Source organism: Corvus brachyrhynchos, unplaced genomic scaffold (genome assembly GCF_000691975.1).
Source record: "Corvus brachyrhynchos isolate BGI_N302 unplaced genomic scaffold, ASM69197v1 scaffold61, whole genome shotgun sequence".
Classification (NCBI taxonomy): Eukaryota; Metazoa; Chordata; class Aves; order Passeriformes; family Corvidae; genus Corvus; species Corvus brachyrhynchos.
This window is the reverse complement of record NW_008236478.1, coordinates 838,826-855,146: the sequence shown is the minus strand read 5'-3', so window position 1 is coordinate 855,146 and position 16,321 is coordinate 838,826. Positions and strand designations below refer to the sequence as shown.

The following is a 16,321-nucleotide window of genomic DNA, read 5'->3' as shown; positions in this document are numbered from 1 at the left end:
CTTATACCATCCCAGACACATCCTGAGATTCCCAGTTGTGTAAGGCAGAGGAATTGCACAGGCCCGAGTGAGTGCTCACTGTGGCAACCACAGCAAATGTTAATTTTTAATTATGACCTCTTCTAGCATTAGCTGTTCAGAAGCTCTGTACAAACACTCCCTAAGCAACAGCTAATACTTTCCAAGACATGTAAGTGATAGTCTTATTTTATACAGAGATGGAAGATATGGGCCTCTATTCTACGCAACATCCAAAACCAGCTGTTCTGTCATAGTGTAACAGGGCCTTACAGGTATCCGTCTTACAGGTTGGTTTTTTATGGTTTCAGAATAAGAAAAATCAGTTTGAGAGTTAGTCTCATTTACACACAACTGCAACAACCTCAAGAGAACCACATAGAGCTAAGTCTAACCAAAGCACATGGGGAGCCAGGCATACAATACTTCCAGCACACCTCTGACAAGCCCAGTTGAAAGTCAGCTGAAATGAGACAGGATCATTTTCTTTAGCCTTTGCCAACCTGGAAGTATTGCTATGCTAGAAAAATTGCCAGGGGACTGATTCATCTGCCTGGATATCAGACACAAAATGGTCTCAGCAAAACTCAGAAGGCTAGCCACTGTCACACATCCAAGGCCAGACTACGAACTTGTGCCTGCCAGGGAATTCAGGCTGGAGTGCTGGCTTGCTAGTCCTGCTGGACTGTGCTACCTCTAGAGTCACCTACATGCTAGAAGGAAGGACACAGTGATTGCTTCTCTACTCACTACTGAAAACACTTGCAGAAAACCAAACTGATGGGTGAAGCAACAGTCTGACATTCCAAGTGTCTCCAGAAATAGCAGAAAGTTACATTCCAGAAGCCAGTCCTCATCTTCACTTCTCTCTGACTCCTCCAGCCTCAGGAGACAAATTCATATATCACTGAGACTTCCACTTCATCCATTCTCTTCACTTTCCTCTTAGTAACTGCCTCAGAATCAGCACTCAGGAACTCCACTGAATCTCCCCTTCCCATAAAAATAATTAGGAGAAAGATCCAGTCACTAGGGTAAGGAGGCAAGGACATGCCCATTTTCCTTAATGAGAACACAAACCCATGTGGTGCCTCTCTTGACATTGCCTCTTTTCAATCAGCAACTGGAAATACCTATCCAGATGAAAGCAGCATTCTGAAAATCAGTGTGCACTGCCCCACCAGACCTAACCACTCAGTGTATATTAGCATATGCCAGAGTCATATAAAGTCCTGGGAGTTCAGCTACAGCAGCTCTAGCAGAGGTAGATGTGACTAACTGTGACTAAAAACCATACTGGTGTCCTTACCTCGATTCAGGCTTTTCAGTCAATGGAGCCATTTTCTTAGTCTCTTGATTTCACTCCATGAGAGGCACGAAAGAGTTAAGAAAACCTTTCACTGTGTTGCCCACTCACTTGGCTGCTGAAGTGTAACAAGAAATTCGTGGAGGCATCTCTCTTTCTCTCTGGCACCCTTAAATACTTCGCTCCTCCTACTGCTGTGCTTTAATTAGCCAGCTGGTTCTTAGTCACCCCATCCTGTCACTAGGCTTGCGCACCAACAGCCACCCCCACCCAGCCTGCCTGTCACTCCCCTGCCACTGTCATCACGAAGGACACTGTCTCTTTAGAGAAAAAGGTTGGCAGTGACACTCCAGGGTAGCATTAGTATGGGATGCACTTGAGAAGTGACAGAAAGACCTTGAAGGGATGTTAAATTACAGGGAAAGTACTTGAAAAAGCACTTTTCTGCTTTTTTTCTAAATCAGGCAGCATCTACTTGTCAAGGAAGGAAAATTTTCATTAGCACTAGACATGGCAGATCCTATTTCAATGGTTAGGAGCTGAAGGGGCAGCTAAAGTTTCTGCTCTTGGCAGTTAAGATTTATAGCATAAATACCTGACATGACGTAAGAGGAAACTTAACTGCTTGCATGGCTATTACATATTACGCCCACTCCACGAGCATCGTAACAGGCATCAAAGAAGCTTCTGAGCCATCAGCTGTGCTAGGGTGTCCCTAGAGTGAAGTGTCCCCACCACAGTGCAGCTTGGCTTCCCTTTAGGCGACCTAAAACTTGCCCTGGAGCGGAGGCAGTGCCAGCTTTTAGGAGAGCAAGGGTATACACACACATCCCCAGGCCTGGGCAGCCCGATGGTGAGGAAGGCGAATTGCAGCACAGAATCACCCTTCCTTCCACAGCCAATGTCTACAACACAAATAACTGGGACCAAGACTTCCTCAACTCAGACCTTGGAGGCTGGCTCATGCAAGACCAAGTGGTAGTTGAATAGTGGAAATAATTAGAAGGAGGCCCCCAAGTCTCTCGGTACTATCCTTTGTCACCAGCACTGGCTTTCATGACTGAAACTCCAGTGTGTCTCTATTTGCAGCCTGTCTCTGGATTTTGATTCCTCAAATACACATGTACAGGCATTGATCTGCTGCCAAACTTACAGACTGATAAAATGTACAGAAAATAATTGCAAGACAAGCATCTCAGCATTCAAATGATACCTAGAAAGCAACACAGATGGCAAGAGTCTGCTGATTGCAGAAGGGCATAGAGCGAAGTTGACTTTGTGGGTCAAAGCTTACACTACCAATTCTTTCAGTAAAACGCTAGCAAAGGACACAGAACGAAGGTCTCCAAATACCTGCACACATATAAACCCGTACTGATGCGCTGTCGAATGCTGACTGAGGTTTGGTCAGCAGCACAAGCTTTACTTTTTCCTCCCCTATACATCCTTTAGCATCCCAATACTTACCTCCCACCAAACAAGGCATTTAATTGTAAATCAAAACAAGCACAACTCTAACTTGGTATATTGGCTAAGGAGCCAAAAATGGCCGGGAAACGTTGCTCTATTTTACTTCATTTAAGACCAATCCCAAACCTCAGTGTGAACATGGCACTGGTAGTTCTAATTAGAGTAAACAAAGGGCTCTGGAGCCCACATTTACTACCACGTCCCAAAGACTAATGTTGGGGAGCTTGTACCTTGGCTTTTGATTTCATCTACCACAGCAGATACCAGACACTATTAGCAAAATTCAGGCCTGGATCTAGGTTTAGATTCTAGTCCCTTTACATTTGAGGCGTGTTTTGGTTTGGGTTTGGTTTCAGACATATCAACAGTGAGAATAAAGGATGATGGAAAACAATATGTTTTCAGTGGTCAGATCCTACTCTCCTCTTTACAAAAAAAATGCAAACCAATCAACCAAAAAACCCTAACCCCATGTGGCTCTCAAAAACAAACCAGAAAAGCCAACAAAAACCCCCACATCGTCCAAAGTAAGCTGTGCAGTCATCACTCCAATTACTTGAAACATTTACACAATAGGAAACACAGTTTACACAGTATGCAACAGGAGATACCCCTCACAACCCAAAGACAACCTCCTTGATCTCCTTCAAGTCTGTTGTGGAGCCTGGACCACATGAGAGCATGTCAGTTGGAAGCCCTATTCGCTGTATAACGGGCTTATAAACAAGCCCCTGATAGTTTGTCTTCAGGTAATAAAAATGACTGTGATTAAAAAAACATACTGTAAAAAGAACAGCTAGTGAATGAAAGCATGGCACCTAAGGAGAGGAAAAGTAAGGAAGGATCCAGAAGTCAGCTCAGGTCCAAAGTTAGGATGGTTGGATCAAGATGGGGTATGAAACATTTCTGGTCTTTGCAGAAACCAGCTTAGAGAACCTTCAAACAGTTTGGCAAGGAGGGAGGAGTTTCTGCTACAGAACACCACTTGAATGGAAAACTGAATTTCCAGGGAGTTCCACTTGGGTGAAAAGCAGCAAGCTTTGCTTGGCTGCAGGGCCACAGAGTTTGGTTGTTTCTAAAGTCAACCTTGAGTGCAGGATAAAAAGCTTTATGAAGTGTTGCTGTTTTGCCATCAACCAACCCACTGTACTAATGTACTGTGCACTGCAATTTTCCTGGCATCTGCTGCTGCAGAATCTCTGCTGTGTTTCTCCCCATAAGACCATATCTTTGTGAAAGATAACTTCACCATGGTGGCTGAAGGAAATAGCAAAAGGAACAAATTAATTTTCTCAACAAAAGAAGTCATTGGCATAACAGAAGCAGATGACAGTTCTAGGATGTTCTGGATGCCTGCTCTAGTAGCCACTGGACAAACCCGCTTTCATTGGCGGGAATAATTTTCCCTGTTATAAGCTACCCTGGAAAGTTTTGTTGCACAATCCATACAGCTTTTTTATTTTGATAAATGTCACACAGCTATACTAGTTCTTTTACACCACCCCAATATGCTATGGGACTAGGCTTTCCAGCTACCAGAAGAAGGTGGAGGTGCTGTGACATGCAGTTTAGAAAAGGAGGTACTTTTGATAGACTGGGAAATGCTAAACAAAAGTGATTGAAGTTACTTCATTCTGCAGACGGAGGAGGAAGGCAAGCAAACTTACATCACATTAGTGCTTTTAGTTCAGTTCCAGGGTTTGAATTGCAAAACAAAACTCAGCCAAAATAACACGTTGCTGCCAGAGTTCCACCCAGTACTGTCAATGAGCACAAACTCATTCACCCAACATCCTCATCCAGCTGGGCTGGAGCTCCTCCTTTGTTACAAAACAACCACCCAGGTTCTGGTTAGGACGGTTTTACATCACCCTCCCTGCTATAAAAGATAAGCCCTACCTTGCCCCAAAGGTCCCAACACCCGCATCCCCTTGCCCTGAGCCTGAATTCTGCAGCTCAGTCCTGCCCAGCTGAAATCCACGGGAAGCAGCACCACCACAGAATGAAATACTGCCATCAGCAGCCCCTACAACCTGCCAGGCTGCTCCCTCCAACTGCACAAGGACTCGGGAAGCACTTCCAGCTGAGTCTGTATGGCATGAGGGGTTCAGACTGTCACCAGAGACTGAGCAAAATTCCATGAAAGACATATACAGGTCTTTCAAGAGCTCTAGATAGGAACTTAATCTGTCAGTAGGAGCGAGTCTTCAGGACAGAAGTTAAGGGCCAGCAAGAGGTTCTTGTAACAATAAGGTATTAATTAATCCACTGAAAGCTCATAACCTGCTAAGAGAGAAGAGCACAGAACACAAGACAAAGTGCTAGAAAATTTTCTCAAATGGGTAAGAAAAGCAAATGCAGAATTTGTCTTCCTTGCTGAAGACTGAATAACTGTCCTGGTGTCCCTTTTGGCTGCTGAAAATAAGGCCTGTACTGGAGACTGGTGATCCCTCATTTAAAACAGAATGAAATACAGCCTGGTTGGATCACAGTTTACCTGCACTCAGGATCTACAGCATCTTAAGGGAGACTTCAGTGAGAGGCATGGCACCTGCTGCTTTTTTGTCTTCTGACTGCAGAACTTCACAGGATCTGGACACACTGTCTTATACCAGCACAAGCTGGGAGTGATCAGCTGTTTAGCAGGCACCTGAGTAGCACTTTTTCCCACCTCCTACTGATCTGCTGACCTATTTTAACTCTCATGCATAAAAGAAAGTATAACCTTGCTCCTCTACACTGAAATTGCTGACCCTGGTCCAAGCAGTTTTGTGGAATTCAGGACCAGCTAACTGCAACACTACAGGGAAAAACTTGGGGCTCAGCTATGTTTACTTTGAGGAAAGTCCTAAGGAAATTAATGGCCATTACAGAATGCAATTGACAAAGCATGCATCCTCACCTACACATAAGCATCTCCAGCCTTCTCTACCCTGTGCTGCCACTTACACTCAGGCAAAATGGAAGCAAAACTTGCATGCTGGGATTTGTGGCATATGTGCCAAACTGGGGTGTGGGACACAAGGATTACACTCAATGATCGCTGGATTGCTTGTGGCAGGAGACCCAGGCTTTGTTCCTCTACTACAAAAGATCAAAGGCACTTCATAAATTTAGTTTAGGCCAGAGCCATGCTTACTGATCCAACCAGCACCTCAGTCAATGAAAGGCACTGCTAACCGTGAAGGTAACAGAACACACCCCAATCAATATGAAAAGCTTCTGTAAAGGCACCAGCTGTTTACCACTGCTCTTAACCTTTGTGCTGTAGAATTTAAATTAACCTTAAGGTACCATCAGGACAAAAATCACCTCGTATATGACACGAAGGGAAGCTGATTTTTGTAAAATTCTCTAATTTTTCTTTAGACCCAAAATACTCAGATATTAGCATAATCTCTGTGCCAGCACCTGAGTTTACTGCCTCTTCCAATGACAGTGACTTGCTAAGTTGCTGAGGGTAAAAAAAGGAGATACAGGACTGCAGTAAAGAAGGGAACTTGTTGAAGCAGCAAAGAAAATTCAAACATGACTCTCTCCATCTCAGTATATTCCTGCAATGCTTTTCCCTGCACCCTAAGTGCTAAAGACAAATGATTATCAAATCAGGCTATCCACAACTGATCTTCTGTTGTCCAGGAACAGAACTGCAGAGCCAAAAGAAGCAACATGTCTTCCAGTAGACAAGCCTGGGCATTCATAGAAACTAAGCCCCAGCAGTTCTGTCCAATGTATTTGCTGTGTATGTCATTAATAAGCAAAAATCCAGCCCAAAACACGAGGTTGAGGAGAAATTTGGATTCTAACTTGGCCAGCTGGCTGGAATTATTAACCAGTTACATTTGTAACTATGAAAGCTAATGAGAGAGTAATCATATTTCACAGTTCACAGCCGAAAGTCATTTCCTTTAGGAGTTAATAACAGTTTAAATTCCCCCTTCTTTTTGATTTCTCTCCCATAAACCATGGCTGTACACAGAGTTTTGAAGGCCTTACTTACTTTAAATCTGTCTTCAAAGGACAACACTTTGGTACAGGCGTATTGAGAGGAAAAGTGCTTGAACCTCTCCAAGAGAAGAAGAGAAAAGCTGATCATCCTTCATTCCCTGGCTCCCACCACACAAACATTTCTCGTCAGAGCAAAGAAACAGCAACTGGATGACTAAGTAATGATAATGACTGCTGCTCAGTGCACTGCTGGGCTCTGATTAGATTCTTCTTGGCCTCTAACCAGATGTAAAAAAACCCCAAAAAACAAAACAAGCAAACCAAGAAAAAAACCTCCCAAAAAAAACCAACCCCCCCCCCCAAAAAACCAAAACAACAACAACAAAACACAAAAAAATCCCCAAAACCCTAAGAAAACACATTGGCCATTTAGAAGACGCAGGACTGATCCTAATAGGATCTGTACAGTGCTCAATTAAGATGTTCCAGGGTCACTGTCTGTCCAGAAAGCCCAGATCCTTCACTTCAGTGACTTGGAACAAAGTAAACAAAGACATTGCCCATCAGGCCATGAGCTGCTCCCACGACCCTTTACATCAAAAGTTCCATAGCCCAAAAACCACAGCTAAACAGGCCATGGGGAACATCCACCTCTGGAAGCCTGGGGGTGTTGAAATATTCACATCCTTAACTAACTGCCCTGTGCCAAACAGGCAAGAGATATGAATGCATGAGCAGATTGGGAAGACATTAAGGAAAACGTTTGAAACACACTGTCCCTTCCAGAATCTCTGCCTCATCGACTCTCCATCTGTTCCCAAAAAATTCAACGGAAAAAATGAAAACTCCATTTTCCTGCTTTCTTTAAACTCACTCTCACTGTTACTGCTCTGGTTTCTGGCACAGTGCTGCATCACTTAAACCTCTTTTACAGTCTCAGATGAGCAGAGCCAGTGTGGAGGTGGTGTGACCAACCAGCTGGAACCAAAATTACATTCTGGGCAACACCTTCCTCTAGAAGACATTCTGCTCTGACCCAAGGGAAAGTTGTGAAAAGAAAACTTGTTACACCTGACAGCAGCCTGTCTGAATAACCTTCAGTATTCACCCGAAGCAACAAATTCCAGAACTGAGTAAGGCATCAGCTAATGACCAGCAGGCTCTGGGAAATCTGGCCATCAGTAAGAATATAAACTCTTTAGCAACTCTCCAACAGGTCTGTGTGTACATTAAGGGCACTGTTTCTCAGTTATTGAGCCTTGGACCTACTGTAGCATTTTCCTCGCTTTGACTCCTTCACTTACGACAGCAAAAGACTCAGTCAATATACACCCACTGTGCTTTCACAGATTAACTTTGTTTCTTGGTGCACTGACTAGATATTTTCCTTCCCCTTCTGTGCCTTTGGTCCATCTTGACAGGCCTGGAACTGTTTTGTTTCCAGTAAGTGACAGATGTCTGCACTAAAAGTCTGAAGGAAATAGTTGATCTACAGTATGCATTGCTGATCAATACATTGATGCATTGATGTAGTATGCATTTTTCTCTCATATAAAAAAGGTAATGTAAAAAGGGCCATTTAGAGCTCCACCTAAGCTGGAATAGGGGTTAAGAGTAAATTGTTCTCCTCCAAATTCCTATATGGGCTATTCAGGCCCTGGTACTCAATGCTATGAACGCCCTGAAGAACAGATGTGCCATGCCTTGATGTCACATGACAGCCAGTAGGACTGACCAGGCATCAAGAATACGGGAAGAAAGAAATGCAAATGTCATCACTTGACCAATGACATAGGTCAGCCATAGCACAAGCATGAGGCACAGTGACTCCCAGGCATGTCTATGAGAATCAAGGCTTCTTGGAGACACTCTTTTTCCAGATCAATGCCTGACTGCATCTTTCTGCCTGGAAGAGAACCAAGAATCACATTCTCTTCCCTCTAAGGCAGTCAAACTGAGGAGAGGAAGCTTCTGTCCCTTTTGCAGCCAGAGTACAGGATCATATTCAGGCCGGGTGTAAAATAGCCCATTGTGCCAGTTCAACAGTGGGGTCAATGTGATTTTGCTTATAAGGCAGTAGTAGAAGAATGACATAAAATTTGGCTTGATACATCCCAAAAGTTTCTCCAGCTTCCTCTCCAACAGCTTGAACTTTAATTCCTTAGAGAGAACTAATTCATAAAAGACAGCACCATCAGGCTAACAACAGGCTCTGCATGTTCAGCATACAAGAGGCCGATGCAGCCTCACTGGAAGGGCTGTATATCCCCGAAGGAGATAGACATAGGCAACCCTTGAGAATCATAATGTCAGTATGGATGTGACTCTGGCATAGAGACAAACATACGGCACAATGTTATACAGGAAAGGACTTGACATAATCATTTATGAAGCTGCAATTTAAGACCACTGTAGCAGAGAAAAGGGAAGAGGAAAGAGAGCATAGAATTTTCCCCTGATGCTTTAAGCCTTTTTAGAAACAAAGAAAGATGTAGCCAAAAAGAATTGTATGTGGCATTTCTGTGAAGCCAGAAATTCAGTCTTTGGTAACTGCTGTTTTGACCTTTGCCTTCCTGATCACAAAGAGGCTCCCCAGAAGAGTCATCCTAAGGGGAAATTCCAAGATCCCACTACCTCCATCTGTTTCTAACCTAGAACAAGGCACAGAATATTTACTGGCACTAGCATCAAAATAAACAGAAAAGGATGTCACAAATGCAGATAATAAACAGGGAGGATGGAACAAATGCAGATAGCAAACATTATGTCACAAACTCAGATAGGAACACATCTGACAGTGGCAAAGGTGAAATTAATCCTCTCTGGGACTACTATGTTTTATCTAATGCATCCATGAATCACAAAAAAAGTGATTTGGAGCTTGACTGTCTTTCAAGAACTGGAGCTTTTGACTGGCTCACATACCAAAAAAGCCTCTGTAATATAGTGATACTCTTGCCACCATATAGCTTTCTGCTGCACAACCCAGCTAGGCTGATGCTAGGATGAAAACTCCTTCACTGCAAGTGATAGAGATGGATGAGATTTTAGTGCCTCAAGTCAGGATAAGCTCTTCCACTGTGATTTTGGTGCCTCAGGTCAGGAGAAGGTCTCCCAGTGATGTGTCCCTTCCCCTCCCTCTCAGGCTACTCACGGCAGTCAGCTGGATGAACTCTTCAGGCCCAGCTTAGGACAGGATCTTCTGACGACGACTTGCACTCTGTCTTCTCTTCACATGCAACTGCTACATAACAGCTCATACCTACATAAGTCAAAGAGAAAGAAAATGCTTATTGGTGCTGTTAGTCCTGCTGTCCAACACATTTACAGAGAAGGCTGTACCAAAGCAGTAAGTCATTCACAGAAATAATGCTACTTTTAGATGAAACAATTACGTCTGCTTACCATGTAGGAAGCATAGCATAGTTAATACAAACATCACTCTGCTCAGATCCGCATCCTAGCATCCTCTGTGTGAGAACCAATGTTTACCGTTGTCTCTAGGGAAGGCTAAAACCACATCCGTTTTCCTGCCTTTCTGTTAGAGATTCCCCCTCAAGCAGCAAGGAAAGCTGAATAGCACAAATATTCATGCCTCCTTACAACCTACAGTCTGTTTACCAATGTAAATTGCTGTTGATTTCGTTTAGTATACTAGTTTGCAAAATGCAAAAAAAAGAAGTAAACACATATCTATGCTGCTATCCCTGGTGTGTGAATAGGCTCATCTGATACAGAGCCTGGGTTGGGAACTAGGAGTAACAACGGCCATGAAATGTAACTCCCCACTGCCAGGAATGAAAACCCTCAGAAGGAAGGGCAGTATGTATGTATATTAAGAAACATACACATTAGGTTGTCTTCAGACAAATTCCTTAGTTAGGATACACAGCTAGACAGACATAGAGGCAGAATTCACACAGAAAAAAATTAATGGTTTTTTGCATGCATTGATGGTTACTAAATGAAATTATTTAACTCCAGTCAAATATTAAGTATAAATGGTAAGACATGACATAGATTTGATAGATGGCTGTGCACCTTTATTGTTTCACTCAGTAACATTAACAGCAGTCTGCTGTAGCGAGATGCCTCTGCAGTTTGACTTACAAGGTAAGTATTGACAGCCCTCATCTTTAATCATGTCATTTATCGGGCTGAACTACTCCGTCACCCTGAGCTCCTGCTGTACTGAGTGGAGAGAGCAGTTCTTCCAGAGGGCAGTGTAACCTTTCTCTACACTACCTTCTTCATACTTCTCTGTATTCAACAACTTTAAGAAGAAGTTGAGGAGACCAGCTAGCAAAGTTTGATGCCTATGCTGGTTAGGCATGTGTGTTTTATTCAAGCTTTGAGGGGAGTGAAGTCACATTTCTTTCAACAAGCAATGGAAGACCAGGACCTCCAAGGGCCTTGTACAACCAGCCTGTCAGCCAGTAAGCCTCACCAGTTAGATAGTCTCATGGCAGTACACATGGGGCATAAACACGACATAGAGAAAGCAGAAGGTGAAGCTCAGAGATAAAAGCACTCATAAGGAGTATCAAGGACCTTGCACAGGAGCCATCTCAGACCATGCTTACAGAGCTCCAATAATATGATGTTTTTACAAGCCTCAAGACTACATTCAAGACCCATGAAGATCCCAAGCAATGAGCCTAGAAGAACCAGGACAGTTTTCAATAAAACTGTAATAGTCCTAGGAAAACACAAGCTGAAACAAGTTAGAGTTTTCTGTCCAGGATGTCTAATAGCTTCTCCATCTCCAACAAGTAGAAAGCGATCAGTGAAAGCACACACATTTGAAAGGCGTATTGCTAGTACTGGAAAGAAAATTTCCTATAAAGATGTCCAGAGTATGCACCAAGAGAGAGTTAATATTCCAGTGGTAAGGTTTTCCTGCAACACAAGAAGCTGCCCTGCTGGCATTAACTGCAGTTTGTTTGCTTTCCCAACCTGCCTTGTCCTTGTGAGTTGGCAAAAGGCTGAAGCTGGCCAGAGTCCCAACTACCAAAACCCACCCAACGCAGAGAGCTGTTATCACAAGGACTAAAAGCAAGATTGAGAGGGGGAGAAGAGAGTAAATGGCACAAAATCCAACCAACAGAAACTTCTCTGGTGCTGAGAATTGTTACAAGCAAGGCTCCAACCTGGCATGTAGCCAGGGAGCTCAGCAAGACAAGAGAATACAGAGGCAGGTCATAACTGGTCTGTGCCCCAGTCTAGAAGCGACACCAAAACTTTCCCCTTGGAAATACGCCCCACTTTAGCTCCTGGAGGACCATAAGAAGCTATTTTTGCTGAAAAATCAATGCAGGACTCACAGAAAGATTCAGTTTAGACAAACTTTATACCCACTGCTGTTAGAGACAAACTTCACTTTCTGTCAACAGCAGCATAATTAGGGAGCTGAGAGTGTCAGAGAGAAAGGACACCACCAAGAAGTTTTCAGCATGTTTTAATTTTAATTATGTTAGTACTCAGCTGTGTTTTGGCTTTATCTGTTTTTAAGATTTTCATTTCCACCATAAAGGAAAATTCTGATGAAAGAATTTCTAATAATACAAAAGGTACTTGAATTCTGCCTGCACAAGAAGCCAGCAACCAGCACCAATGGTAACTGAGCTCCTCAGCGAACTACAAAAAGCAACTTCCACATGGAAACTCTGAATGAATGCAGCAGGTGAGCAAATCAAGCAAATGGAGAAGAAAACAAAAAACCACCACAAAACCACACCAAACCAAAAATCTCACTACACTGCTGATAAGGAGGTTGCCCTGCAGAGTTTAGAGTTTTCATCCTTCTTTTTTTTTTTCCCCCTGTAATTTTTATAACTAAGGGTTTCCCTAACTCTAGGGACATCTTGAGTTTAGAGACAAATAAATTACTGTGGCTTAGAGCAAACTGCAGACTGTCTAGGGACATCTTGAGTTTAGAGACAAATAAATCACTGGGGCTTAGAGCAAACTGCAGACTGTAGTTCTGATGCATGGAGCTACAGCCTTAGTCTGTCTTGGTACCCAAATCTGGTATAAGAGGCTTTCAGAATGACATGGGAAGGGAAAGGCAGGAACACCACGGGGATGAGCCTAAAGTACAAAAGTAACAAGGTCCATCCAGAAATGGATGTTTCTGGAGGCTTTTTTATTCCATTCTAAGGACTGATACATTGGCTGACAATACTACAATAGTGCAGAATCAAGCTCTCTTGCTCCTCCCTTTTTCAGATCAACAGTCAGGCACACCTTAAAAGGGCTGGACACAGGCCACACTCAAACCACATCTCTATGGAGAAAGGAATGCTGCCAAAAGCAAAAAGGAGAGGTGAGATATACGAGAAAATTTCTTGTTGCAGACAGTGGCCAGGCATGATCCAGCAGGATAAGTCTATGAATACACTTAGGAGCCCTGGTAACGATACCCAGTCCCAACTAACCCACTGTAGACACAAACATCAGCACAGCATGCTGCTATTCTTGCAGTAATTTTCCACACTTCACAGCCTGAGCTCACACACAACCAAGCAGACAGAACAGCTTCCAGTACCCCCTTAGGCAGCAGTGGAAAACACTCTCCAAGTGATCTCACACCTGAACACAACAGGAGGGCAGCACACACACACAGCCTCCAGCTCAAGAACTGGAGGTGCCAAGCAAAAGAAACATAGGAGTTTCACATTGTTTTCAAGGTAAAAAGAGAAAGGGGCTGACCCTGCTTGACTTTATCATGTTGTTTGTACAGCGCCCTGTGCTTTGGGCACTGAGCTGCAAAATCAAAGCAAGTACAATGGCAACGAAAACATAATCAAACACATCAGTGTGGGACAAGCTTTGCAATGGAAAAGCAAAGAGTTGGAAACTAAGATCAACAAACAATACACAGATCTAAAGGCCATTTAGAAAACAACAAATTCAAGCAGCTCAGTAAGACTAGCAGGATAAAAATACTGTATTTTGCCATTGTCCACATAAGAACAGGCATCCCCTTTTCAAGAAATTTAAATGGACAAGACACATGAAGGGGAAAAAGATGCACGGATGAGGAGTGATTTGACCTGATCGCACCAGAATCAGTGCCAGGAACAAACTGTGACTCCAGCTTTCCTAGCACAATGCTCGTTTCATGGTCTATACTGCCTCTAAGGCTGAAAATTGACACCCACCTTTTGAAAGTGTTTTCACTGAAAACTGCTTGTCACCATACCACCTGCTGGAGGTTACAACTCCGTACAGAGCTTGTAGCAGAGGTGTCCAAGTGAGCACTTCATAATCCACAGAAGGCTGAATCCACCAAGTTAAACTGAACAATCAGTGATGACAAATTAAGCTGATCTATTTTCTCAATGCTGATCACACAGTGCTCACATGCATCCTTCAGCTGGCAAAGCTGCAAGTCAAGCCAACCACCAGTACTGGTAAAGCAACAAGAAGCAGTGTGGAAGGGAAGACAAGGGTCGCTGTCTTCAACCTGAGCAACTGTTTGCTAAGTCGATGCTTGTCCTTGGTCTCAGATATAGCTATGCTCTTCCACTCTGGAAGTTGTAAGGCTTGTCATTCAGCTAAGAAGAGATATCAACAGATCTTTTGAAAATTTCTTACCTGAGCCACTCCATCATGAAAGTTCTAGCTTAATAAGTATCAAATACAACAAAAATGCCGTCCTCAGCTAAGTGCAGCAAAGATCAAATTCTGAAAATATTTTTGCTAACTAAAATTAATAATAATCATAATCATCACCATTAAACTTACTGATAAACCATGTCTAATATCCTTGGGTTTTGGATAGTTTCTTAGATTTTATAAAACAAACTGCCTAATACACTATGAATATGGACTGCTTAGGGACAGATGGCCAGAGTTCAGGCTGTCCCTATGGACTAGAATGGCTCAAAGAATATTGCTTTGGGCCAACAGAAACACTAAAGACAACAGTGATGCTGTTACTAATCTACATGCAAGGCCAAATCCTGCTAAAGCATGTCATTTTCAGTGAAGTCAACAAAAGAGGCAAAAATACATTCCAGGGTAGATCTTGATTTCTCAAGATTGGCTTAGATTTTCTCCAATATAAAAATGAACTCTTTTGCCTGATAGACCTTTCTTTTTAGTGAGCTTATGTAAACCAGTGGCTTTCTTCACCCACTGCTCAATAAATATGACCTATATAGTATGTGACCGCCAAATGCAAATTCCTTACATGGACTACTTGGGTTCAACTCTGTTGAGAAAACATTGTCAGCACATAATAGATTAGCTTGAGCTGGGCTGCCAAAATTCCTCTTTCAGGTTTGTTCAGTCCATGCCCGAAAGACTGCTTTTACCTGTCCAAATGAGACAGCAAAATCCATTTCACCCCTTGCCCAACACAGTGCAGGCAGCATACACCTCCATGGCACAGGCAGCAGGGCCAGCCTGGTGCAAAGCACCCCTGTTTGCTCAGGTGTGGCTCATTCTGCTTGGACATACCAGCAGGCAGCATTCCAGCAGCATTTTGCAGAAGAAAAACTGCCCAGAAGCAGCTAATACATACAAACCATTAATGCAGGCTTCCCCCCAAAAAATATCCATTTAGGCAAGCAGGAAGCTGGAGAGAATGATAAAATGGCAGCTCTCAGTCTAACACAGAGTTTAAGGACACATCTGCACACAAAGGGAGAGAGAAGTGGGTATCTGCAGAACAGGCATCCCTGCTTCTCAATTCTTCTACATCCCCAGCTTGAAACTGAGGTCAGGAATAAACAGAAAACAAACATACAAAGGAACAATCACAGAGAACCAAGCTTGTAGATGAACACTGATCTGCTCTCAGATTTGAACCTTAAGATGTAATTTCAGCAACACACATTTGCTTACCCCTACAATTCACTCATTACCTCTTGAAAGGAAAAAAAAAAAAAAAGGTGTCACCAACATGTAGATGGTGATCAGAAAGAACAAGACTACAGCGATGCTAGAGCTCAGGGCACATTCTCACTTTGTCACCGTTTTCCATTAGCTAATATTGTCAGCTCCAGAGAGGTGAGATATGACTTACCCCAGAGTAATACCATCCAGATACAGAGGTTACTCTTGACTGACCCCAACCTAAGTGAGATTAGAGTCAACCCCTCCCCTTCCCAACTCTTTCACCACCTCTATATTTAACTGCAGATTAACTCATTTCCTCTATCCACATGTAAGATTAAAGTGCACCAAGTGCTGTCAGTTCAAGCAGAGCCTCAATGCATCCCCATGTAAATCATCACTCAGTGCATGTTCTAAAGTATGTCAAGGAGGAGAATGAGTCACACCTTCATACTCACAAAACCACACACTTGCTTCTCTAGAATTAAAACTGGCTGGCAGCCCAGGGCCCCAAAATAGTAAGAGATATCTCCAATTCTAATCTTTCCCTGTCTGTTACATAAATCTCAGAGACATAAGAAGTGCCACTATTTACCAATGTGTTTGAATGAAATGTGGGTCAGTGACCAAGGGAAAGGGTCGAACAGTGACCTGGCCTACAGGCACTGCATTGATTACACTTCTCTAGGAGGAAACAATAGCCCTTCATTCCAGGGAGAGGGAAAAATAATGCAA

General features: G+C 43.1%; 1 protein-coding gene across 15 annotated transcripts in view; it reads right to left on the bottom strand.

The window, feature by feature from the left end:
* SORBS1 (sorbin and SH3 domain containing 1) overlaps positions 1-1,490 on the bottom strand; it is a 75,543-nt gene extending 74,053 nt beyond the window's left edge. For 3 of the 15 annotated variants that reach the window (XM_017725908.1, XM_017725909.1, XM_017725907.1), the window contains exon 1: positions 1,328-1,486. In XM_017725908.1, coding sequence (XP_017581397.1) covers positions 1,328-1,359 — 32 coding nt within the window. In that variant the 5' untranslated portion in view covers positions 1,360-1,486. Of the gene's footprint in view, positions 1-1,327 lie in introns of all 15 variants that reach the window. The other 12 variants (XM_017725915.1, XM_017725911.1, XM_017725910.1 and 9 more) reach the window with 8 other exon arrangements.
* Positions 1,491-16,321: the final 14,831 nt, after the last annotated feature.